We start from the raw sequence: 21,630 nt of genomic DNA, 5'->3' as shown, positions 1-21,630 counted from the left end.
TCCAGTGCGGTCATCTCAAGTCAGAGCGTCCTTTTCCTAACACTTTTCTCTAGGGCCACCTTCTTCACTGCCCCACTTTCATCCTTCCCAATGTCATTCGTGTACCAAGGGCACAGCTACCTGTAGAAACACACCAGTACTTCCCGCTCACCCCCCAGCTACCTTCCTGACTTCCGCGTGTAACAAGAAAAGCAGCGGAGATTCCCTTTTGGTGTCTGATCTCCACTGGGCTCGTGTCCATTTCCTCCGCATTCGTGAGGCAGTGCTAACAGCCACCGCCAACCTTTACACTCGGCAACTCCCCCGTAATGCTACCATCAGCTGCCACCTTGCTTGTTACCACATCGCGCTACAGCCACGACACGTGAGAAACTGGTTTTAAAAGCAGTGCGTGCAGTACAGATAAGTGTCCATCTCTTAACCTTTCAAATAGGTGAGCCCAAGAAATAGCTCCACAATCAACCAGGCCCTAGGGCACAATGGTCATGCTGTCAGGTAGGCAGTCCTTCCCTTCTTACTTTTCTGGTCGAAAGCTGCCAAACGCACGCTTCTCCTTCTGGGCAGATTGTGATGCCCGAATCAGAGAGGCGCGCAGCCTGCTTCAGCGCTAACGTGTCCTTAGGTTAAAAGCTCCAAAGGGGGACGGTCCAGCGAATTTACGGGTGAAAGCCCTGCGCTCATGCGCCACTGACTAATCAGCTCCTTTTCCCAAAGTACCACAATATCCTTTTCTGAGATATCTGAACATTTTTACAGAGCTAATCTGATTTACCAGGGCATGTTACAAAACTCTCAGTGAACAGACACTGGCATACTTCAGCCGAGGAAAATGACAAACACATCCGGAAATGAGCAAGGCTCACACACTCAAGGCTCCAAAGGCACACACAGCCTTCTTTCTTCCCTTCGTCTCTGTCTGGTGTAGATTCACCGAGTTCTGTAAACTGGTCCATTCGATGGCCTTTTTCCCTCTCTATATTCACAGACCAGCCTAAAGTCACTAATGCGATACCCCAATGTTTAAAAAATTGAGCTTTCAAAGAACCTGCAGCATTATGGGTATCCACGCAAAGAGAAGGCCTCTTTTTTGGGAATTTGAAGCAGTTAAGCCGAATTGAGGGCTCTTTTAAATCTCTCAGTGGGGGTGAGCAAAATGGGTGAGGCGGGTCAAAAGGCAGAAACTTCCAGTTACAAAATACCCGAGTTGTGCGCTGTCAGGTACAGCAAGGCGACTACAGTGATTAGAGTTGCATTGTGTATCTCAAAGTCCCTAAGAGAGCAGATCTTGAAAGTTATCACAAGAAAAAAATGTTGTCACTATGGAGGGTGACACGTTCACCAGCCTTATGGTGATCATTCTGCAAAATATACACGTATTGACTCATTATGTTGTATACCTGAAACTAACATAATGTTACAGGTCAATTATACCTCGATAAAAATAGATTGAAAATAAATTCCTCATCCCCACTTCCCTTGCTTTTCCTACTTCCATCCGCTTGAGTACATTAACAATCTACGACTTTGAAATGTCTTCTTTGGTCGTCTGTCCTAAAGGTCATGATAAATGCTCCCCAAGTGATTCTGACATGCAGCTAAGTGTGCGAACCAATGCTCTACTAGTATATCCAGAGAAAAATTCCTATGATACCTTTTTAAAAAATGATTTTTTAGGAAAGAGGTAGAGGAATGCACCGTGGAGGACTCAGCTAGTGAACAAAAAGCAGCAAAATATAAATGGGAAATGTACAAACAACAACTAGTCTGTGTGCGCGAGTGTGCATGTGTGTGAGAGAGACAGAGACAGACAGAGACAGAGACAGAGAGACAGAGAGAAGGAATACGCATGCATGTGACCTCTTTTAAAAGTCTGCTGCTGCCATTTGACTCTATTCGAGAAACCAAGCTTCAAGTTGTTGAGTATGCTTCCTTACTGAATCATGGATGCTAAATATGTACTTATTCTTTTTTATAACTTCCAATGCCAGTGACAGTAATTACCTGGCAAATAAAGACGAGCCCCTTAAGGAAGAGAAAATTGCATTCTACCAACTGTAGTCATCTGTCATGTGATTCAATCATTAGTTTCATTTCAGGTTTCTTGCAGGCAAGTCCCAATAAACCTCTTCGTTTTGGGCAAAGCCCTTGGGGGGGAACATATTAAGCCATATTATGCGGAACTGTTCTGGCAGATTCAGAACAACTCGACTAAATTGTATAAAGGGCACACCTGGAACCACTGCCAAAAAAATCCCTACAGTCCCAGGCAAGAAGCAACAAGTTCCAACCCAAGCCCACACTCCTTCCCGTGAAGGAAGATCATTTTTTTCAGTGGAGGGAAATAGTTCTTCTCCTATTCCAGGAATTGATTAGCTTGTTCACGCACGCACGCACGCATTCACTCATTCAAAGGCTCCTGAGTGCCAGGCACCGGGCTAGGACTAGGAGTCAAGGATGCTGTGTGAACACAGTACAGAGACACGGCATGGAGTTTGGTGGGGAAAACGAGGCATAAGGAAAGTAATCACTAATCACAGGATGCTAGGAAGGAGCTAGGGGTGGCAGCCAATACTGAGGGGTGATCGTGGTTGGGGTTGGTGAGCGAAGGTCTCTTTGAGGAAAGATCTCTGAGCACAGGACAGGGAAGGGGCCTGCCAAGCACAGAACTGAGGAAAGAGCATCTGCCACAAAATTTTAGAGCTAAAAGGGACATCAGTCCAGGGAAGTTGCCTCTACAATTGAGAGAACTGAAGAAGCAGCAGGGCATCTGGGGGGCTTGCCAAGCACTCAGATCAACCAGCTACCAAGTACGGACCCAATTCTGAACGCTGGCTAGCAGTCGCCCAAGGAACAGCATCTCCTGGAAAACCCAGCCCTTGATTAGGCTAGACCTGGCTCACCTTCTCATCTCCTCTTTTCACACTCAAAGCCAACTGATGATCGCAAAGTCTATCAAGGATTTGTTATTACACAGGAGGGCTGGGAAGAAGCCCAGGCACAGGCTGTTTGGACCCCTTGCTTGGTGCCATCCAATTCTTGAGTGGCTTGATCCTGCTAAAATAAAGGTGGGATCCAATCTGGCTAACCCTGATAGAAGGCGTCCCCCTCGCGGATTCCCATGACAAGAAGGACAGAAAGCCATCTCAGCCTTTTGTCTGAAGCACATTTTTAAGGTGTTGCTTTTGGGGGAAAAACAAGCCCAGTCATCATTTCCACCTTTTAAAAAGGCAACAGAGGGAAGGGAAGCTGACGGCCACACCAAGTACCTCAACACACCCCACCTGAGACTCAGCACTGCCCGACTGGGGCTCGGCTTCACGGAAGACAAAGTCCCTAGGGTGCCGCTCATCTGTTGAGCAGCTTGTCATAAACGTAGGTCACTGAGCCAGCGCGAGTCCTGCCAAGCAACGCGCTAGCTTACTCTTGTGAGACAAGATTTACTACAAAACAGGGATGCTTGACGTCACGCCTTTGTGAGTGAAGGACCCACCCGTGCCTACCTTGCTAGAACCCGTCACACGCAAACTAGCAAAATGATTGCAACCGTCATAACTTGCAAAACAACTGAGGGAACCCCTCACTCAGCCCTGCAGAGCAACGGCTGCCCGAGCACCAGCATTCCGTGTGGGGTCCCCAGGGACACTGGAAGGGGTGAGTCCCTGTGCATGAGAATGTAATGTCAGAAGCAAGTGCAAATTTTTCAAGTGCTCATCTTGTACAGTTTTAGTCTGATTATTTGTTTTAAAGTCAGGGGATTCTGGTGAATAAAATGTATTCACCAGAAAAGACAGGATAGACATGGTGTCTTGCTGCGCGAACTTGACAGCACGGCACTGAAAGAAGGATCTCCCCCAGGAAGGGTATTCGTCATGGGAACATGCGTTTTAAGACAAAGGAAACAAGACATCACTGCCGCTGCCAAATGCTTCATCCATCTTTTTTCTGGGTGAAAAGTGCTGTAGCTGTGCCTCAGCAACATGTTCCCGGGAGCTGGCCAGCAGCAGAGAAACTACAAAGACACCCTTGCCCAACAAGCCTCAACACAGAATACCAGCCCTCCAGGCCCGCTTCAAAGAGGATAACCTTGAACTTGTCCACGCTCATTAGCTCTTATCAAAAGCTCAATTGAGGGAAGCGATATTTATGAAAGATTATCAAACAGGCTTATTTGCCATCTCCCCCTAGTGTGGGTGCTGTAGCCTTGAATCAACTTTTGGGCACGAGACCTGCATCCTTTATTTTTCATTTTTGTCTTCTCCTCTCCAAAGGAACCACCTTTGTCATGTATATGTCAATTACTTTTGGCCTCAGGTTTATCATTTGTTACAGACACTGTACACAACGGTTTCTACAGCCTTGTTCACAAAGTCCTCATGGGAAAGTTCTTTAAAATTTCATTTAATTCAATGCCGTGAAGAATGAGGATGCTTTTCCTCTTCTTTTCTTTTTTTCTTTTTTTTTGTCTTTTTAGGGCCGCACCCACGGCATACGGAGGTTCCCAGACTAGGGGTCTAATCGGAGCTATAGCTGGTGGCCTACACCACAGCCACAGCCACGCGGGATCTGAGCCGCGTCTGTGACCTGCACCACAGCCCACGGCAACGCCAGATCCTTAACCCACTGAGGGAGGCCGGGGATCGAACCCGCAACCTCATAGTCCCTAGGCGGATTCCTTTCTGCTGCGCCATGACGGGAACTCCCTGCTTTTTCTCTTCTGACAGTAAAAATCGATTGTATTTCCCCTTCACCCGGTGCTTACAGTCAAATGACAGCAATCTTGTCCTGTTCTACTGGTTTTCAATACTAGTGTATTTGTTTCCCCTGTTCCATGGTACAAACTATTTCTGATTTATGAATAGACGACGTACTATCTGTTAATACATAAATATGTTATTTTACACGTATTAATGTTTATATCCACTAATGTGGTATTTAGTATCTACTTTGCCAGGTCCAGCCTTTGGGGAAGGCAGACGGTACATGCAAATGAAGACAAACACACTATGTGCAACGTGAATCCTGTGCATGAACTGACATGAACGAACCCCCAAATTAATCACATGAAACTCTAGATCACATCCCTTTGAAGCGGTACTGTATAATCAACCCCCTCTGACACACCAGACAGACCAGCACGCTATGGAGAAGACCTGCCCAAAGGCAAAACAGAAGAGAAGCAGGGAGATTCTGTTGCATAATTAAGCACCACCTCCCACCAAGACTCTGCCTGGAAATTCCAGCAGTTGCACTCAGTTCAGTTTTACCCACCTCCTCGCCACTGGCTATTTGGTGGGCCAGGTCTTTTAAGTTTCTCATCATTCTTTCATCCCGAAAATCATAAGGAAAGGTTTCTGTCCATTCCGTCAGGAGTTGAAGAATTTTGGGTGCAATTTTTCTTATTTGGCTCTAGGGAGAAAAAGCAAATGGAATTCTGTGATAGCTACCAACCAAAGAATTACAAACAGTGTCCCTCACTGATAAACTTCTAGTGCAAAGTCTCTGGGGCTACAGAAGCTCGACCCCCCTCCCCCACGTCTGTGCCAAGTGCTCCCAACTTAAGGCAGGATCTAGGGTCTTCCAGGATGCTAGATGGATACTGTGTTCTTTATATACCACTCCCAGTTCCCTCTGCACAGCCATGAGAGCACGTATGGGCCTCAGCCGGAGAGTAAATGACGGTTACCTGAGGAAATGAACTGCACGGAATCTAAGGCATCAAGTCACCAAACCCAATAGGAAAAGAGGTCAGATTCAAACCATATCATTACCTTATCCCCATCAGGCTCACTGAGTCGCTGGTGCTCAACACACAAGTGGCACACCTTGGCCATCAGCTCATACGGATGCATGAACAGCCGGGAGCTGAGCAGGAAGGTGAATATGTAGGTTCTCTGCGGCAGGAGAAGAGACGCACGGTTACCCCTCGGTTACCCGCGCTCTGGAAGCAGCACCTGTCCATGTGGTATACGTCCTATCTCACCAAGTTCTCTCCTCACAGGTAAAATGGGGCAGTTTCAAATGTGAGGCTTACTAGCTGTGAAACAACCTAAAATGGATTTCTCCTCTACCTCTTTTTTTTAAAAAATCTTTATTGACGTTTAATCGATTGACAATGTTGTGTTAACTTCTGCTGTTCAATACAGTGATTCACAGGCGTGTATATGTGTCTTTTTCATATTCTTTTCCATTATGGCTCATCCCAGGATACCGAATACAGTTCCCTGTGCTGTACAGGAGGACCTGGTTGTTCATCCATCTTATATTTCATCGTTTGCACCTGCTCATGTCAAACGCCCCACCCAGCCCTCCCCCACCCTCTCCTTTACCTTCTGCTGCATCTTCACCCTTAAACGATACTAACAATAACACAAGTACAGGGTAAGTTTAGGGACTAAGTTATTCCCAGCACATGTTTACATCCAGCCTCTGGGAACCAGGATACCAGAGCAGATAACCGAGTCTAGTAAAGAAGAATGCCGTTCAGTCCCGAGAGAGAAATCGAATTTATACCACCTTGGACGGAATCTGGCTGTGTCCAAATATTATGGGAACCCAATGGAAACCAAAAAACCACCCAGCCCACATCAGCTCAGAAATTCTCCAGTGGGTCCAGCCCGACACACTGGAGCATTTGTGTGCTGGTGTCAGAACTTTCAAAGGCAGGCTTTCAAGTAATCTGTTCACTTGCTCAACGGCTGAGCAATGTGATAAAACACATCACACGTTACCCTTTTCTTTAACCACACACCATCTCCCAAGTCAGTTCTGAAGTAGTGCTTACTTGGTATAAGAGTTTCAGACGCCCAATAAAAAAAAATTCCATGGGTTTTCCTCTGCCTTAGGCGCCTTTTGTAGCTCGTAAACACTTAGAGCGCCGAACAAGGGATGCCTTTGACTTTTGATTACAAGTTTTCCCTGTGCGGCAGCATATTTGAAAAGGCTATGTAACAAATCACACAGAGAGAGATAACTCAGGGAGAAGCATTGTGGTGAACTACGGGGGCGAGTGCAGTCTCTCCTTCCCACACAGGCCATCATTACACTCATAAAAACCCCCAGGAATCCAGTGTTGGGATAGTTTCATGAACTCTTTATCCACAACTAGCCATTGGCAGCCACTCCACAGGGGAAGGGGGAAGAAGCATCACTTGACCCGGAAACAGAAAACCCGGGTGCGACTGCTGATGCTGGAACGGAGACCCCGTGCCTACTCCTCAGCATTCTGAACGCTGAGTTTCTTCTTTCTCGCCTCTTGGAAACTGCTCTACAGACTGAGACAATGCAAACCAACTTCCCAGCTTACAAAGTATGAGCCATACAAACGTCAGCTATCCCAGTAAAACAGAAGCAGGCACGTTATCTGATGCCCTGTCCAGAATAGGACTGCATCTTGAATATAACTCTTGTTCTCTTTCCTACGAAGTTTCCCTGTGCAGCTTTACTTTTCTCAGCATGGTGATGGTCTGGGAACCCCAAAAGGCACTAAACATTCGGGGAGCATTTCTATTTAAGGACCAGGGTACAGGCGTGAACCAAAGCTTACAGCTATTTCAGTTAGATGGTGTCTGACTGCCTACGATGTGAACATAACCCTGAAACAAACAAACCAACCAACACCTATGACACAGATGTATATATCTGGGCTCAATTGTATCTCAAAACACGCCATAATCAACATGTAATTTCTTATTAGAAAAATTCTTAGCAGCCCAGATATAATTCTGCAGCATCCAGGGTCCCTGTCTACTCTACCGAACTTTCTGCTGGATAGCAAGGACCAAGGACCAAGGACGCGTCTCAGAGGCACAGGGATACCTACGTCTGGATAGTAGTCCACGCTAGGTACCAGGTGCTGGATGAGCGCCTCCAGAGACCCAGAGAGGAGGTTGTTGTCATGGTAATACAACCCTCCACAGCTGTCCTCCGCAGACTGATAGAGGTTTCGGTTGTAACCACTGCTGTCAAACATTGCTGAAAAGGGAGGAGTCTGAGGCATGCTTTCCTAAAAGGAACAGAAAAGGAAAAACACGGCGTCAGTCACATGCGATCCAAAACCAAGTGTAAAAGCACTGACAGGCATCACGCTTTCACGGTCATGACGAAAAAGGCAATTTTAAGACTAAGGTGGGCTCTGCTACCCTCTCAGGCCCATCACGAAGCAGACTGCTCTCTGAGTCCCACAGGTTTGCACATTTTGGATGCTCAAGGCCATCCAATCCAATACCATGAAACACGTGGCGCTCACAGGGTCCCGTGTGTGCACGTAACGTCAAGGCTCCCGCGGCCGGGTTGCGATTTCACTCTTCACATATTCAGCTAGAGGTGGGGGTGGGGGGCTGGATGGAGACTCAGCTTTAAATTGCTTTATCCCGCTGAGTCAGATGTTATCCTAAGGTGGCAACATGGAGGCCTTCGAAGTCGGTCGGGAAGAATCACATAACACGTAAGACTGTCGGACTAGCGCTGGGCACGCTAGGAGGCAACCGAAACGGAAGGTGGAAAAAAAAGAAACTTGGAAAGAGGCCTAAAATCAAAGTGGACATAAATGTATAGAGCAAGTGTGTTTATAGATGCATGTGTATATCAAGCGCTTTCATGCTGAATCCCCAGCTGTCACTGGAAGATGGGATGCCATTCATTTTCACCCCTTGGTGTCAAATTCTTTTGGGTGCAGGGCTCCATAAAGCCTCAGTTCTCAGTCAGCACGCGGGCTGAGCAAGCATTGAGCCCTGCATCCTCTCTATCCGTGCTCTCTGCAGCGCACAAAGCCCCTGTGAGAGGGTGCTCAGTACGGGACACCGGACGGAGTTAAGGACAGTGGATTCCTGGGGACGGCGCTCCCGGTCCCAAGAACAGACTCTCGGTTTCTGGCAGCACGTCTGGACAGTGGGAGCTTTCAGGAGCTGCAGAGACTGAGGGTTTCAGAGGCGAACAGTGAGGGGAAGCCCAGCTCCAGGCCTTGGACTGACAGGGACAGGGCGTGTGGAGGCTGCAGGGAGACACAACCCGGCTAGTCCCTCTTTTCAAGATGCTGCAAAGAGATCTGCATCCGAATGGGGGAGCTGCATGGGGCCTGTCTGAGCCGGCACATCCGTCACTCCAAGCCCATCTGTTGCAGCTCCTGCTCCTGGGAGCCAGAGCAAAAACCCTTAATGGTCACCAAAGGGGAAAGGGAGGTAGATCAGTGAGGCCTTTGGGAGGAAGAGGCACACACACGACTACACATAAAAGAGACACACAATGAGGACCTGCTGTCCGCCCAGGGAACTGTGTTCGGCATCTTTTAACAAACTCTAAAGGAAAATAACCTGAAAAAGACGAGATACATACGTCTACACAACCGAATCACTTTGCTGTACACCTGAAACAACACGATAAATCAACTATACTTCAATTAAAAAAAAAAAAAATAGGAGTTCCCCTCATGGCGCAGTGGTTAACGAGTCCGACTAGGAACCATGAGGTTGCGGGTTCGGTCCCTGGCCTTGCTCAGTGGGTTAAGGATCCGGCGTTGCCGTGAGCTGTGGTGTAGGTTGCAGACGCGGCTCGGATCCCGCGTTGCTGTGGTTCTGGCATAGGCTGGTGGCTACGGCTCTGATTCGACCCCTAGCCTGGGAACCTCCATATGCTGCGGGAGCGGCCCAAGAAATAGCAACAGCAACAACAACAACAAAAGACAAAAAGACAAAAAAAAAAAAAAAAACAGCCACAGATGGGAAGAAAGTGACTGAGAAGCACCCCAGGGAGCCTGGTCGCTACCCAGGTCAGTCCTGCGACTCTCTTGCTTGGACAGGACGGCTCACAATGGGCAAAGGATCGGGAACCGTGGGATGTAAACGGGGATACAAACACTCCCTTAGATGTAAGACTCGCGGTCACGTAAAAGTGACTTGACGTTAACATTTTACACGGCAACGGACACAGCGGGTTTCTCTTCAAGTGGCCAGTTTTCTGTGAGTGATATTTGCACATGGACTGTGCTTGGTGGGAAGGAAAACAGGAGTCTGTCTACCCGGCTCCCCCCCCCCCCCCCCCCGAGAAACCCCAAATGTCCTTCAACTGGGACGCTGGGGCCTGAGATAAGAAACACCTCAGAGTTACTTCCTGCAGCCTCGAAGGAACCTCCTGTCTGGATGTGGTTACCTGCCTCTGGCTTTAAAAAGCTTTAGACAGTTAAAACCACACAGTATCCTTGGGACCCAGGGTAACAAGTGGTACTAACGCCATCATGCCATTGGAGTTGGGTTTTCTTCCCCCTGCCAAAACCATGAATTTTCCTTGATTTCTCCATTGACTCACTGCTACTCAAATCATCCTTAGAAAGTGCTTTGGGGAGATGGTAGGCCAGGATTTGGGAATTTTAGAAAATCAGAAAATGTGAAAAGTTTTGGTCCATGATGGAAAATGGATTCATTTCACTTTCTACCTGCAATCGATCCACGATGGTTGCCCAAAGGCTGGGGCTGAGCAGGAAGGATTCCAAGACTGAAACTGGGTGAGGAACGGGTCCTAAGGGATTATCAGTGACTGGGAAACAGTCCCAGGAGCAGCCAAGGCCCCAGTGCCAGGGCAATCGGGTCCACTCTGCTCTGTCCATCAGCGTGTGAACTGATCCCTTGGGCAGTGAGGTGAAGTGACCGGGCTGGGACCACACAGCCATGAGGCTACAGCACCAGTAAGCCCAGTGGAACTTCCCTGAATCTTGCAGAAGGAGCTTCATTCTACGGACGGAGAGGCAGCACTAACCCACAAAACAGTCACAGGTCAATGAGAGTTCTCTTTCAAAGGGTCAGCACCAGAGGCCACCAAGTATTTGCACTTTTTCTTTTTTTTTTTTCCTTTCTAGGGCCACGCCCATGATATAAGGAGGTTCCCAGGCTAAGGAAACTGCAGCTGCAGGCCTACACCTCAGCCACAGTAAGGCCAGATCCTTAACCCACTGAGCCAGGCCAGGGATCAAACCCTCATCCTCATGGATACTAGTTGGATTCGTAACCTGCCAAGCCACAGTGGGAAGCCCCCAGTATTCGTCCTTCTTAATTATTTATTCCCCTAAAATGGATAAGGACTCAGAACTGAATGAGAACCCAGATGTAATGAAGCCCTAATCTGGGACTCAAGAGCTGTGAAAACTCCAGAAAATCACTTACCCTGCTCTCGCCCCCAGGTACGTTTTTCATTTGGGAAATCATTTCCAGCTATGCTCATTCCACCCCAAAGTCTAGTGATAACAAAACTACCAATTTTCCTTCTAGCAAAGTTAGAGCCTTTTTAGAGCAATGGCCGAAGGCTTTTGGATTGTTCCTTGGAAATGTGTCACAGGAGGGAGACAAGATCAACACACAGAGGCCGAAAAGCCTGGAATGTGGCTCAGCAGGTTAAGAACTTCACATAGTGTCCACGAGGATGCAGGTTTGATCCCTGGCCTCGCTCAGTGGGTTGAGGCTCTGGCCTTGCTGCAAGCTGCCGTGTAGGTCACAGACGCGGCTCGGATCTGGCGTGGCTGTGGCTGTGGTGGAGACCAGCAGCTGCAGCTCCGACTGGACCCCTAGCCTGGGCACCTTCATACGCCGCCGCCGCCGGTGCGGGCCTAAAAACAAACAACAAAAAACCCTCCAGCCAGGCACCCAAAGAAAATGCTGCCAAATTGCAACTGACACCAAGCCGAGATAAGTTAATGGCGGTTTTAGTGTATTATACTGAAACGTCAAATTCAAGAAGAGACGAAGTCGCACGTTGCTTCCTGCCTTCCAATGAGTCCCAAGTTCCGTGCATCAGCTGATTGACTTAATCACCAACCACCTTGGCTGCGGAACTTGCTGACGGCAGCAGCCAACTGCTGAGATTTAAGTCGCTCCGAGGGACCCCAGCCCCTTACTCAGGCGCAGTGGACCCATTTTCCCACCCTGCCATGTACTTTCAGCTCCTCCAGCCTTCCCCCTCGGAGAGTACGTCCTTCTACTCTGCAAGCCAGCACTTGCTGGAAAAGGTCTCCACGATGCCCCACCCCCAGCTTCTCTGAAGCCCTTCTCAAGGGCGCTCCCCAGAGCAACGCCTACATGCACAAGGCCTGAGGCCGACTGCTTACAAATGCCTTTCCGGATACTGGATGGACCCTGCTTGGCAGCAAGCCTCACTGTGTTTTGACTGCCTAAGCTGAGGTTCAGAAAAACTTAATAACCCAGCTGGGGTTACATGTCAGAGAAAGAAAACAACAGGGCAGGGTTTCAAACTGGGTCTTCAGGTGCCAGGTTCAAAATTTATCTCGCCGCGTCATGGCAAACTGCAAATGGTCTGCTTGGAACTTCTGGTGTTTAAGCATGAAGTGAAAAGCCTGGCGGTCTGTCCCAAATTGTAGGCTCTTGGAATAACTGATATGTTGTACATATTTTACGTAAATCCTCACTCCAAAGACGTATGACTGCTACTAATGCCTCTTATCAAAAAGGAACTCTCAACAAAGTATGTCAGCTACTGACCGTTGCAATTAAAGCACTGTCCTGTCCAGACAGAGATTTCAGAGACTCTAACATACACTCTTTCTATTTTAGTATCTTTGAAATTGGGATGCATGTAAATAGTTGAGTGATAAGAAAATATTTTTCATGCTAACAGTCTTTTTTTTTTTTAAGCAATGTATGAAATAAAAACGCATCCACAATGGGTAACATCTTAAGAGTCGATGAAATACAGTAATATTTGCTTATGTATATGTTATAGAGTTCTGGTAAAAAAATGTGATGAGACAAATGACCAAAAGAAAGACCCTGGACCACAGTATCCACAACTAACTTCTGGACAGTCTCAAGCAAGTGGCCAATCTAACCACTTTCTGGAAAGCTCCACTGCCTTGCGTAAAAGAGGCATTTGATAAACAAGGGGAAAGGTCAGCAGAACGGTCCAGAAAGTACTGTCTGTGAAGCGTATTTTTAAGTACTTAAGGAGATAAACACAGCAGATTTTTTTTTTTCTCTCAAGTATCTTACCTCTTAGGAGTCCCATCAAGAACTACTGTTTGTTCGGTGTTACTCAAATTTGAGACCCAGGACTTTAGTTTTACATGCTTCAATTCTGGAACTAAAAAATGAGGCTCAGAAACCTCAACATTGGCTTGGTTCTTGTTTAAGAAGACAAATTGGTACACTAAGCACTGGACATTGACTCCAGAGAAGCACTTAGTCCAGGGCTCTTAATAGAGTTAATCCTCCAGGAATCATTTGCTGACTCTTCCCCAGGGAAGAAGGGTGGGTGTGAGGCAGCTCCTATCCCGAGCTTCCATTTCCTCTTTTTGAATCCCAGTCCCGTTCCGAGTTCTTCTCAGCTGCAGCAAAACCTTCTCTTCACAGCTCTCGTGATTGCTGTTTTCTGCCCACCGGGTTGTCAACTCTCTCAGGGTACACGCTTCTCTACCTTTTCCAGCATAATCGCAGAACTAGCATCGCCCATGCCTGCCACGGCCTCTTTGGCGCAGATTTGTCCAACCCCATGTACCTGCAACCAAAACTCTGCTTTAGGAAAAAAAAAACGTTTTCCCCCAAATTAGGATGCGTGACAACGTTAAGTCACGTACTGGCATGGACTGGCTGTTAAGTCAAACTTCAAAGTACTTTACTCCTTTGGAAAAGGTGAGATTTCTATGAGATACTTGAAAAAGCTGCTGCCTTGATTCAAATCGCTACCAAGAAGGGAGTTCCCCTTGTGGCTCTGCAGAAATGAACCTGACTAGTATCCATGAGGATGCAAGTTCGATCCCTGGCCTCACTCAATGGGGTAAGGATCTGGCCTTGCTGTGAGCTGCAGTGTAGGTTGCAGACACATCTTGGATCTGGTGTTGCTGTGGCTGTGGTGTAGGCCGACAGCTGCAGCTCTGATTCGACCTCTAGCCCGGGAACTTCCACATGCCTCAGGTGGGCCCTAAAAAAAAAAAAAAAAAATCACTACCAAGAAGAAAAAGGCATTGGACAGGTGGATCACACGAGCAATTCTCACCTTGCAAAGTTGCATTGCTGAGCCAGTTCCGGGAACTCAGAAAATATTGGTTGCCCAGCGACTCTTAATTTTTTAGGGCGATGACAACCTCCTCCACACACGGCCCCCAGAGAAACATACCAACGAGTTTGCACAGACTTTCGGAGAGTTCAGAGCCGAGTCGGAGGCACAGGGCTGGCCTGTATAGAACCCAGAGAGTATCTATGTCCTCAAAAAGGAGAATGTGATGCTTCTCACGGGAACCTTGAAATAACACATTCAAGACTGGCTCCTGAGACATCCTGCAACACGGGCACTGTCGAGCCCTGCCCACCCAAGGGCGTTAAAGAGAATTCAAAAGACATTTCTTCTGCTTTGGGTAGAGATACCGAACGAGGCCTTTTCCCCCCAGATTGAGGAAGCACTTTGGGATGGGGAGCAGGCCATGAGATGATGGGGAAAGGATTTGGGGTTTTCAAACAGGGAACCAGGCTAAAAGAAAGCTCTGAGCTGCCAACATTCGCATACAGATTATAGGTTCTTCTGGAACACCTCCCGAGGGGAAGTAAAAGATAGCCATTCCAGGTATACAAGATGAATGTTCTTTCTGAAAATTAATTTGGTAAAAGCTGAAAAGCTGGTTGACAGACAAGCTATCTTCCAGGGGCAGCGAATTCAGTCACAAAGATATAGATCCTGTCCTTCCAAGGACCCTGAAAAGTTCAGCCTCTGCCATCGATCCAGCAGCCAAGGAAGCCAGCTCTGGGTGATTTAAGGGGAAGAAGAGATTTGAAAGGCATGCCTAATGGTCTCAACCCAACTAACGCACCAGATGAAAAGCTGCCTTTTTCTAAGCAGCAGACTGGGTTTGAATGAGCCACCGCTTCTGCACGATGTTATTTACGACGAGGCAGGTGCATCAGGCGAAGGTGGTTTCAGGCAAAGAGGGCCAGGAAAAGATGGGTGTGGGGACCAAACCAAAAGCCATTCGTCAACGGCTGCTTGGTAAATCTCTACCAGAACGGCAAGTCAGCATTTTCTTTACACTCAGGAGAACGAGAGCGTAAAGGTACAGAGTCGAAAAAAGAAGTTATTTCAGTCCTTGTTTCATCACAGGGTCCCTCGGTGAAAGACTTCATCTACCCGATGCCTGTACATGGATCACTATCCTTCTGACTCTGTTCAAAGGCTGGGCGTGCGTCCCGGTTGCAAAAAAAGGCATGAAACCCCACTGAGGTGGGGCTTCCTTATCACAGCTGAACTTTGAAAGCATATTTGTTTAGTGAGGAGAGGCTTAATTTAATATCTGGGAGTGAGTGGCCCCCGATTTCCTAGCTAGCTTCCAAAGGACTTTGCCCTTGGCCTCCTCCTGGCTTGCATCTGAGGTTCTGGACGTGGCCATGAGAAGGTGTCACCGATGTCAGCCTTCCTGCGGCTGGGATCTCGCGTGCCTTCAGCCTCCTTTCAGCGCTGCTGGGTCTCGGAGCACCAGGACTCGGTGTGAGCGCCCAGATGCTTCTCTAAGTACGGATCTGGGCCAGGGAAAAGTCAAAGTTGGGGTTCCGACAGCATCTACAACACGCTTGCTTTGAGCTGGAAAACCTCGAGGACCATCTTCGCCTTTCTGTCTCGCAGCATCTCTGGAAACTAGACAGGCTCCACCTCTGCTAAGCTCCTAGAAAAAGAGCTATTCTGTTGGGATTACAAACAATACAGAGTAGACAACTCAGAATCAACTCACCCCTTTGGCATGGGAACGAGAAGTAAGTCACTCCTAGATAAGCACATTCTTTGGAAGGGAGCCCCAGATGCTTAGTGGATTTCACAGTCAAGGGGAAATAATCAGCATTTTTGAAGAAAAAAAGATCCTATTTCTCTCCACACTGATGAACTGGTGGCACTTCCTGCTTTGTTATAGGCTTCCGTATAAAAATGAATTTGCATTTTGCTTGGTTTGTTCTAGATGCTACTTAAAACAATTCTTACTCATTCCTAATTAATGGAGGGAGGGGATTCTGACTCAAATAGTTACCACATTGGGTTTCCCTGGGAGAAAAACAAAGCCAAAATCTGTCATCTTTTGTTTTGGGAATATCTTATCAGAAGTTCATTAAAATAAAAAATGACAACTCAGTACGTGGAAACTCTAAATGGGCCTGGAGAATCCCTTAAGGCTTTTCTATCAGATAAATTTTTTTTTTTTTTTTTATTGTGGGAAGTGATCACAGAACACATTGCTTATTCTTCATGCAATGTTTTAGCTACAGCTTCCATGCAGTTCCCGGACCTAACAGTAGATGGCGCCACATGCCTTGTCTTTGAAACGGTCGGCCCTGTCTAGCAGGAACACTAGGTGCTGGTTTAGAAAAGTAAGATGAGAACAATCAGAGCTCTGGGGGAGAATTTTTTGAGAAGTTGGTGTTTGTGACAATGGCCTATTACTGAACTTTGGAAAATGGTATTGCTCATGATGCACACAGCTGAAAACATATAAAGCCAGTCAGTCTTATTTCCTTAAGAGTTAGGTGCCCCATCTATGATAATTATGTCATTTTCCCAGAGAAATAAACGTGACCTTCAGAATAATCAAAATCATCACTATCTAATCACGTGCTGTCAAAAGGAACTTTCTGGGATGTCGGAAAGGTCCCTTTTCTGTGCTGTCCAATACAACAGCCACTTCAAACATGGCAAGCACGAATTTCCGTTTAATTTAATTAAACTTAAGTTCATATATCCCCATATGGCTATTTACGGAACAGCATTGGCTACAGTACGGAACAGCACAGATATCAGTAGTTGAAGCATCACTGATGCATGCTGGATCTCAAGCCAAATTATAGAATATCCAGAGCATCCTTTACCTCAGCAGGAAAACGGCCTGGTACTTAGCGAGGACATTCAGTAAACAAGCAGCGTTTTCGATTTACATTTTATTACGGAACACGCCACTGGGATAATTTTAGCTTTGGGCTGCAAGTTCTTGAAAGATTACGCTCACCCCTCCCCTTCTATTCTTCCCCTTTAGGTGAACAGAAGGCTATCAGTGCTCTCTAAGGCGCTCTCCTTTCTTACGAGACTAATTCGTACATTCCCTGTATTAAATGGATATTCATACCGGGGCCTCCTAATAAACTCTGAATCCACTGAATGATTGGCAGACAGAGACCTATTCTGCAACGAAAGAGTACACAAACCTAAGAAGAAACGGTTGGCCAAAAGACTGGTTGAAAAATGATGAAAGAGTCACACTGACTTAGCAGGTCCAAACATCTTTCCCTGATTCAACCTTCTTAGCTTTTTAAAGTAATTGGTAGGAAAAAAAGCAAAAGTGAAAAGCAGTTCAAGCAAATACTAAAGCTCTGTCTGCATGATTTTCATGAATGAAAAGAAATTTCACTCTCCTCTCCTCATTTCAACACACCCAGAAAGCAGGGGAACATCCAGGTGAGGTGCTTACTGCAGCCTTCATTCCTCCGCTGCTGAGAAAGGGTGCAAACGAATGAAGCGACAGCGCAGCAAAATCAGTCAACGGGGAGCTAAAAGAGACCCATAAATCATCAAGTTCAACACCTCCTCAATTTTCCAAACACTGCAGGTGCTGGGAAAGAGTAAGTGACTTTTTCGGGCTCCAGATTGGCCCGAACCCTAGTCTTTCTATTCCCAAGGCAGAAATCTGCCCAGAGCCCTAGCCAGCATCTGTCATTCTAGGATAACCAAGGGTTGCACAACTCTAATGTTTATGGATTTAATCGGAAAACCAGAAAGGACAACTGAAGGGGAGGCAACACTTGAATTCAACCACTAAAGACAAAAATCCCATCAATCTTAGGCAGTACCTTCAGCAGTACAATTTGTCTCTTGAAGACCTCACAAAATGTTCTAATAGCTTTTCCATTTATTATTTGTGGCTTCAGGGATTCCAGATTCTTCTCCCAAGGAAGGGGGAGTACCCTCATTTCCCAATCCCCTGTCCAAACAGATACTCTCTTCGGGGTCACCCGAATGCTCCTCCAAGGTCCAGTTGTTCCAGGTCTCACCTTTGGAGCTGAAGCCAATGCCGCCACGTCAGGCACCTTCCCAACAGCCATATTAGTCACCTGGGGGCCCGTCTCCAATTTTCCTACCTTCTTTTTTTCTAGATAGGTGTATTCAATCAATTTATTTTTTGGTCTATTGTAGTTTCTTAGCCAATAGTTAATTTTAGAGTGTAAGAATGCAGTGTTAGTGATAATATATGTACTATTATGATAATAGTAATATTTAACACATACCTCAGGATAAACTCCACTTTAAAAAGACAATAAATATAAATGCTTTAGGGTGATTTTCTATTCCAAAAGACAGTATGATCCCAGGTTATCAGATTAATTGTCTAGCGGAGCATATAAAATGGAGCAAGACTGAAAATGCACCAGGGGAGAAATAAATTCTAAGAACCTAACACTTCATTAGATCACTGGAAAGTGAGTAGGAGGCTCAGGAGCCCGAAATGTTGCCATCTCTAGGAAAACAAAGGCGGGACCAACTTGCTGATCTGCAGCTGATGGTCTCCACTCGGTCAGAAAATCTGCTTGAAAGGCGTAACAGAGGCTTAGGACGTGTGAAGCCCAACTTCGGTCAAAAGCGCCCAAGGTCCTCCTTGGGTCAACCACTGTCATGCCGGAAACAAAATAACCATTAACGAGGGGACCTGCCACGCTCTTGATCTGTTAGGAAAATCTCAACAGCCAAGCATTTCTATTTTTATTTCCTTTTAGACTCAATTTAAGATTTGCTGTGGGAGTTCCCGTCGTGGCGCAGTGGTTAATGAATCCGACTAGGAACCATGAGGTTGCGGGTTCGATCCCTGCCCTTGCTCAGTGGGTTCACGATCCGGCGTTGCCATGAGCTGTGGTGTAGGTTGCAGACGCGGCTCGGATCCCGCGTTGCTGTGGCTCTGGCGTGGGCCGGTGGCTACAGCTCCGATTCAACCACTAGCCTGGGAACCTCCATATGCCGCGGAAGCGGCCCAAGAAATAGCAACAACAACAACAACAAAAAAAGACAAAAAAAAAGACAAAAAAAAAAGATTTGCTCTGAACCTCCCTGACTAGGTGTTTTCTACCCAAATCTCCAATCAGGCGCACACTCTGGTTAACTGCCACCTCCCCGGTTCTTGGCACAGGCACAGGTTTCTCACCACCGCCTATGTTTCAAATTAAGGTCCAGCCATCACATGCCCAGCTCCCGCTCCTGCTTTGAGAGGAAAGAAGAATTATTCACCCCATCTGAGTCTGACTGTACCAGACATCATTCAGGAGTGCAAAACCCTGGTCCCTGAACTCTTCCTCTTTCTGCACTCGGTTCAGAGACCTCCCACGGCCGAGAAAGATCATCCGGGGCTAAATATAGATCTACGCACACAAGCAGTGCCTGACCGGCGTCACATGGCGCTGCTGACGAAGGACTCCTTGGAGACGCGTTCGCCCAAACACACATAGACACACTCGTGTGCATATGCATCTGCACACACCATACCCACCGGATTCATCAGCGCAGACAGAGACGTCCACAGTCCTTAGACAGGGTCGCTCCCCAGAGACCCTCCTGCTGTTTACGACGCTTGTGCCACCCTCGGCGCTGTCAGAGGGCTCATTAGCTACGGTACTCTCGCCTGAACTACGCGGATCGGGTTGGGGTGAAGTAGGAATGCACACAACAGCCGTACGCAGACGGACAGACGCACGTACAGGCCTGTCCCTCCCATTTCTCTCGCACAGCCCTGAAGTTCTTGCCACCGTTTCCCCAGAAGGAGGAGCCTCTCTCCTGCGGGCAGCCCGCGAGGCTCCCAGGTAGCTCCTGTTCACTTTATTATCGCCCGACCAGGTGATCCGAGGCGACAAACCTGAGCTCAGGCAAGAGAAAGGCGACACGTTGTACCCCAAGTTTGCCCGCTGAAAGAATATCACCTCGTCAGGGGCAAGTAAATGACTTCTGTTCCCCTGTCTCCGCCCAAAGAAGCAGACCTTAAGATCCTAAGGCTCCGACACCAAAAATAAACAGTTCCCTCCACCCACCCACCCGCACCCGAAAACTGGCCAAGCAGCAGAAGGAAACAGCCTCGCAGTGCACAAGGAAGGGGAGACAGGATGAAAAAAGGATGAACGCAACTACAACTCAGACAAATCCTCGAAAATCGTGGCAAGATCTCGAAACAGAGGCTTGGCTTCGGGATCAGGGCGAGAGAAGCGAGGCACATCCCAAGCCTGTCCCCGCCCGCGACCCAACGGCTGGGTCCCGCACCTGTTGGCACCCAGTCCGCTGCCGGGGCGGCCCCAGACATCCTCGGCGGCCAGGCAAGGGGACTCTCCCGGTCTCCAGCTTTTACCAGGCGCTTTGAGCCGGCAGCGCCCACTGGCCCGGGCTCTCCCGCCGCCTCCCGGCGCACTGGCAGCCGGGGCGCAGGGAGAGAGCCGGGCGGCTCCGCGCGCAGCTCCGGGGACGCTTGGGAGAGCGCAGCGCGCGGCAGGGTCGCGCGTTCCCGCCGCCGGGCTCCCGTTTCTCCCGGGAGAATTGTTGACCAGAGAACAACCCACCTGCAGACGGCCCCGGGTCCTCGGCCTCCCGGCTGTGTGCCGCGCGCCCACAACGCAACCAAAGGACTGGGAGCGAAAGCGCGCGGGAAGAAGGAAAAGAAAAATCCGTCCAACCAGTCGGATCCCTTGTTTATACTGAAACTCCGGCCGCGGCCGCCGCGCACACCCCTCCGCCCGAGGGCCCGCCCCCCGCCGCCGGCCCCGCCCCGAGCGGCCGCACGGGCCAATCACGGAGCAGCTCACCGCCCACTCCGCCACCGCCCCCGGCGCCGGGCACCAGCCCACGGGTCCCGGGGGCCCCCGACTCTGGAGGCGCGGTTGCCCGGTGCCCTCCTACACTGCGGAGGCCCGCGGAGCCGGGCGCAGCGGGGTTTACCAGCGCGGGTTCGGCTCGCTGAGACCGCGTGCGTCTCCTCTTGAGCGCAGGTGCCCGAGGCTGTTTGTGCAGTCATGTGTGTACCCGTGTGTGTTCATTTACCTGTGTGCTGCCTGTACATACCGGCCCGACTTGTTATACAGTATCTATTAACATAATTATGAGCTAGAGGTTACTGTCCGTGGAATTTTCAGAGGAGAGCTGAGAGAAACCACAAGAACATTGGCCCAGCAAATGTTTACAGAAAGCCTGCGTGCTAGGCATTGTGACAAACGCTGGGGGCACACTCCGGGCAAAAGGAGGCTGGATCCTGCCATTAGGAAGCGTGCAGTCTAGAGGAGGACAAGCGTTAAGCGAACAGTCACCTAAACAAAATGTCAAACTGCGGCTGTTAAAAGTTCCACCAAAAAAAAAGGAAGAAGAAGGAAGAGGGAACCTGTGCTGTGAAATACGATTCTGGAGGCAAAGCGGGAGGTCCGGCCTCCGTAAAGGCTGCGCTGTCATGGTAACCATATACTTTAGCATTGGATACTTGATAACTGTTTTAGAAAAAAGATAGAAACTCCAGTACTTCACCTTGTACGAATTAAAAAAAAAAAAAAAAAGGCTGGAGAGAAGAAACGATGGAAGCAAACAAGGGAAGGAAGAGATGCAGGGAAAGAATACAATCTAAACATCAGGAGACTGTTGCCCACTAGGTGACCTTGG

The 21,630-nt window shown here is 48.2% G+C and overlaps 1 protein-coding gene across 4 annotated transcripts in view; it reads right to left on the bottom strand.

The window, feature by feature from the left end:
* The window catches only part of RASGEF1B (RasGEF domain family member 1B), a 527,684-nt gene that overhangs the window by 18,335 nt on the left and 487,719 nt on the right, over positions 1-21,630 (bottom strand). For 2 of the 4 annotated variants that reach the window (XM_047798223.1, XM_047798224.1), the window contains 3 exons: positions 7,820-8,002; positions 5,769-5,891; positions 5,269-5,406 (listed from right to left, as the gene is read on the bottom strand). In XM_047798223.1, the coding sequence (XP_047654179.1) occupies positions 5,269-5,406; positions 5,769-5,891; positions 7,820-8,002 (444 nt within the window). Of the gene's footprint in view, positions 1-5,268; positions 5,407-5,768; positions 5,892-7,819; positions 8,003-12,986; positions 13,492-20,546; positions 20,692-21,630 lie in introns of those variants that run through there. The other 2 variants (XM_047798227.1, XM_047798226.1) reach the window with 2 other exon arrangements.

This window comes from Phacochoerus africanus, chromosome 10 (assembly GCF_016906955.1).
Source record: "Phacochoerus africanus isolate WHEZ1 chromosome 10, ROS_Pafr_v1, whole genome shotgun sequence".
Classification (NCBI taxonomy): domain Eukaryota; kingdom Metazoa; phylum Chordata; class Mammalia; order Artiodactyla; family Suidae; genus Phacochoerus; species Phacochoerus africanus.
The sequence above is the reverse complement of the archived record's forward strand: the minus strand, read 5'-3'. Positions and strand labels throughout refer to the sequence as shown.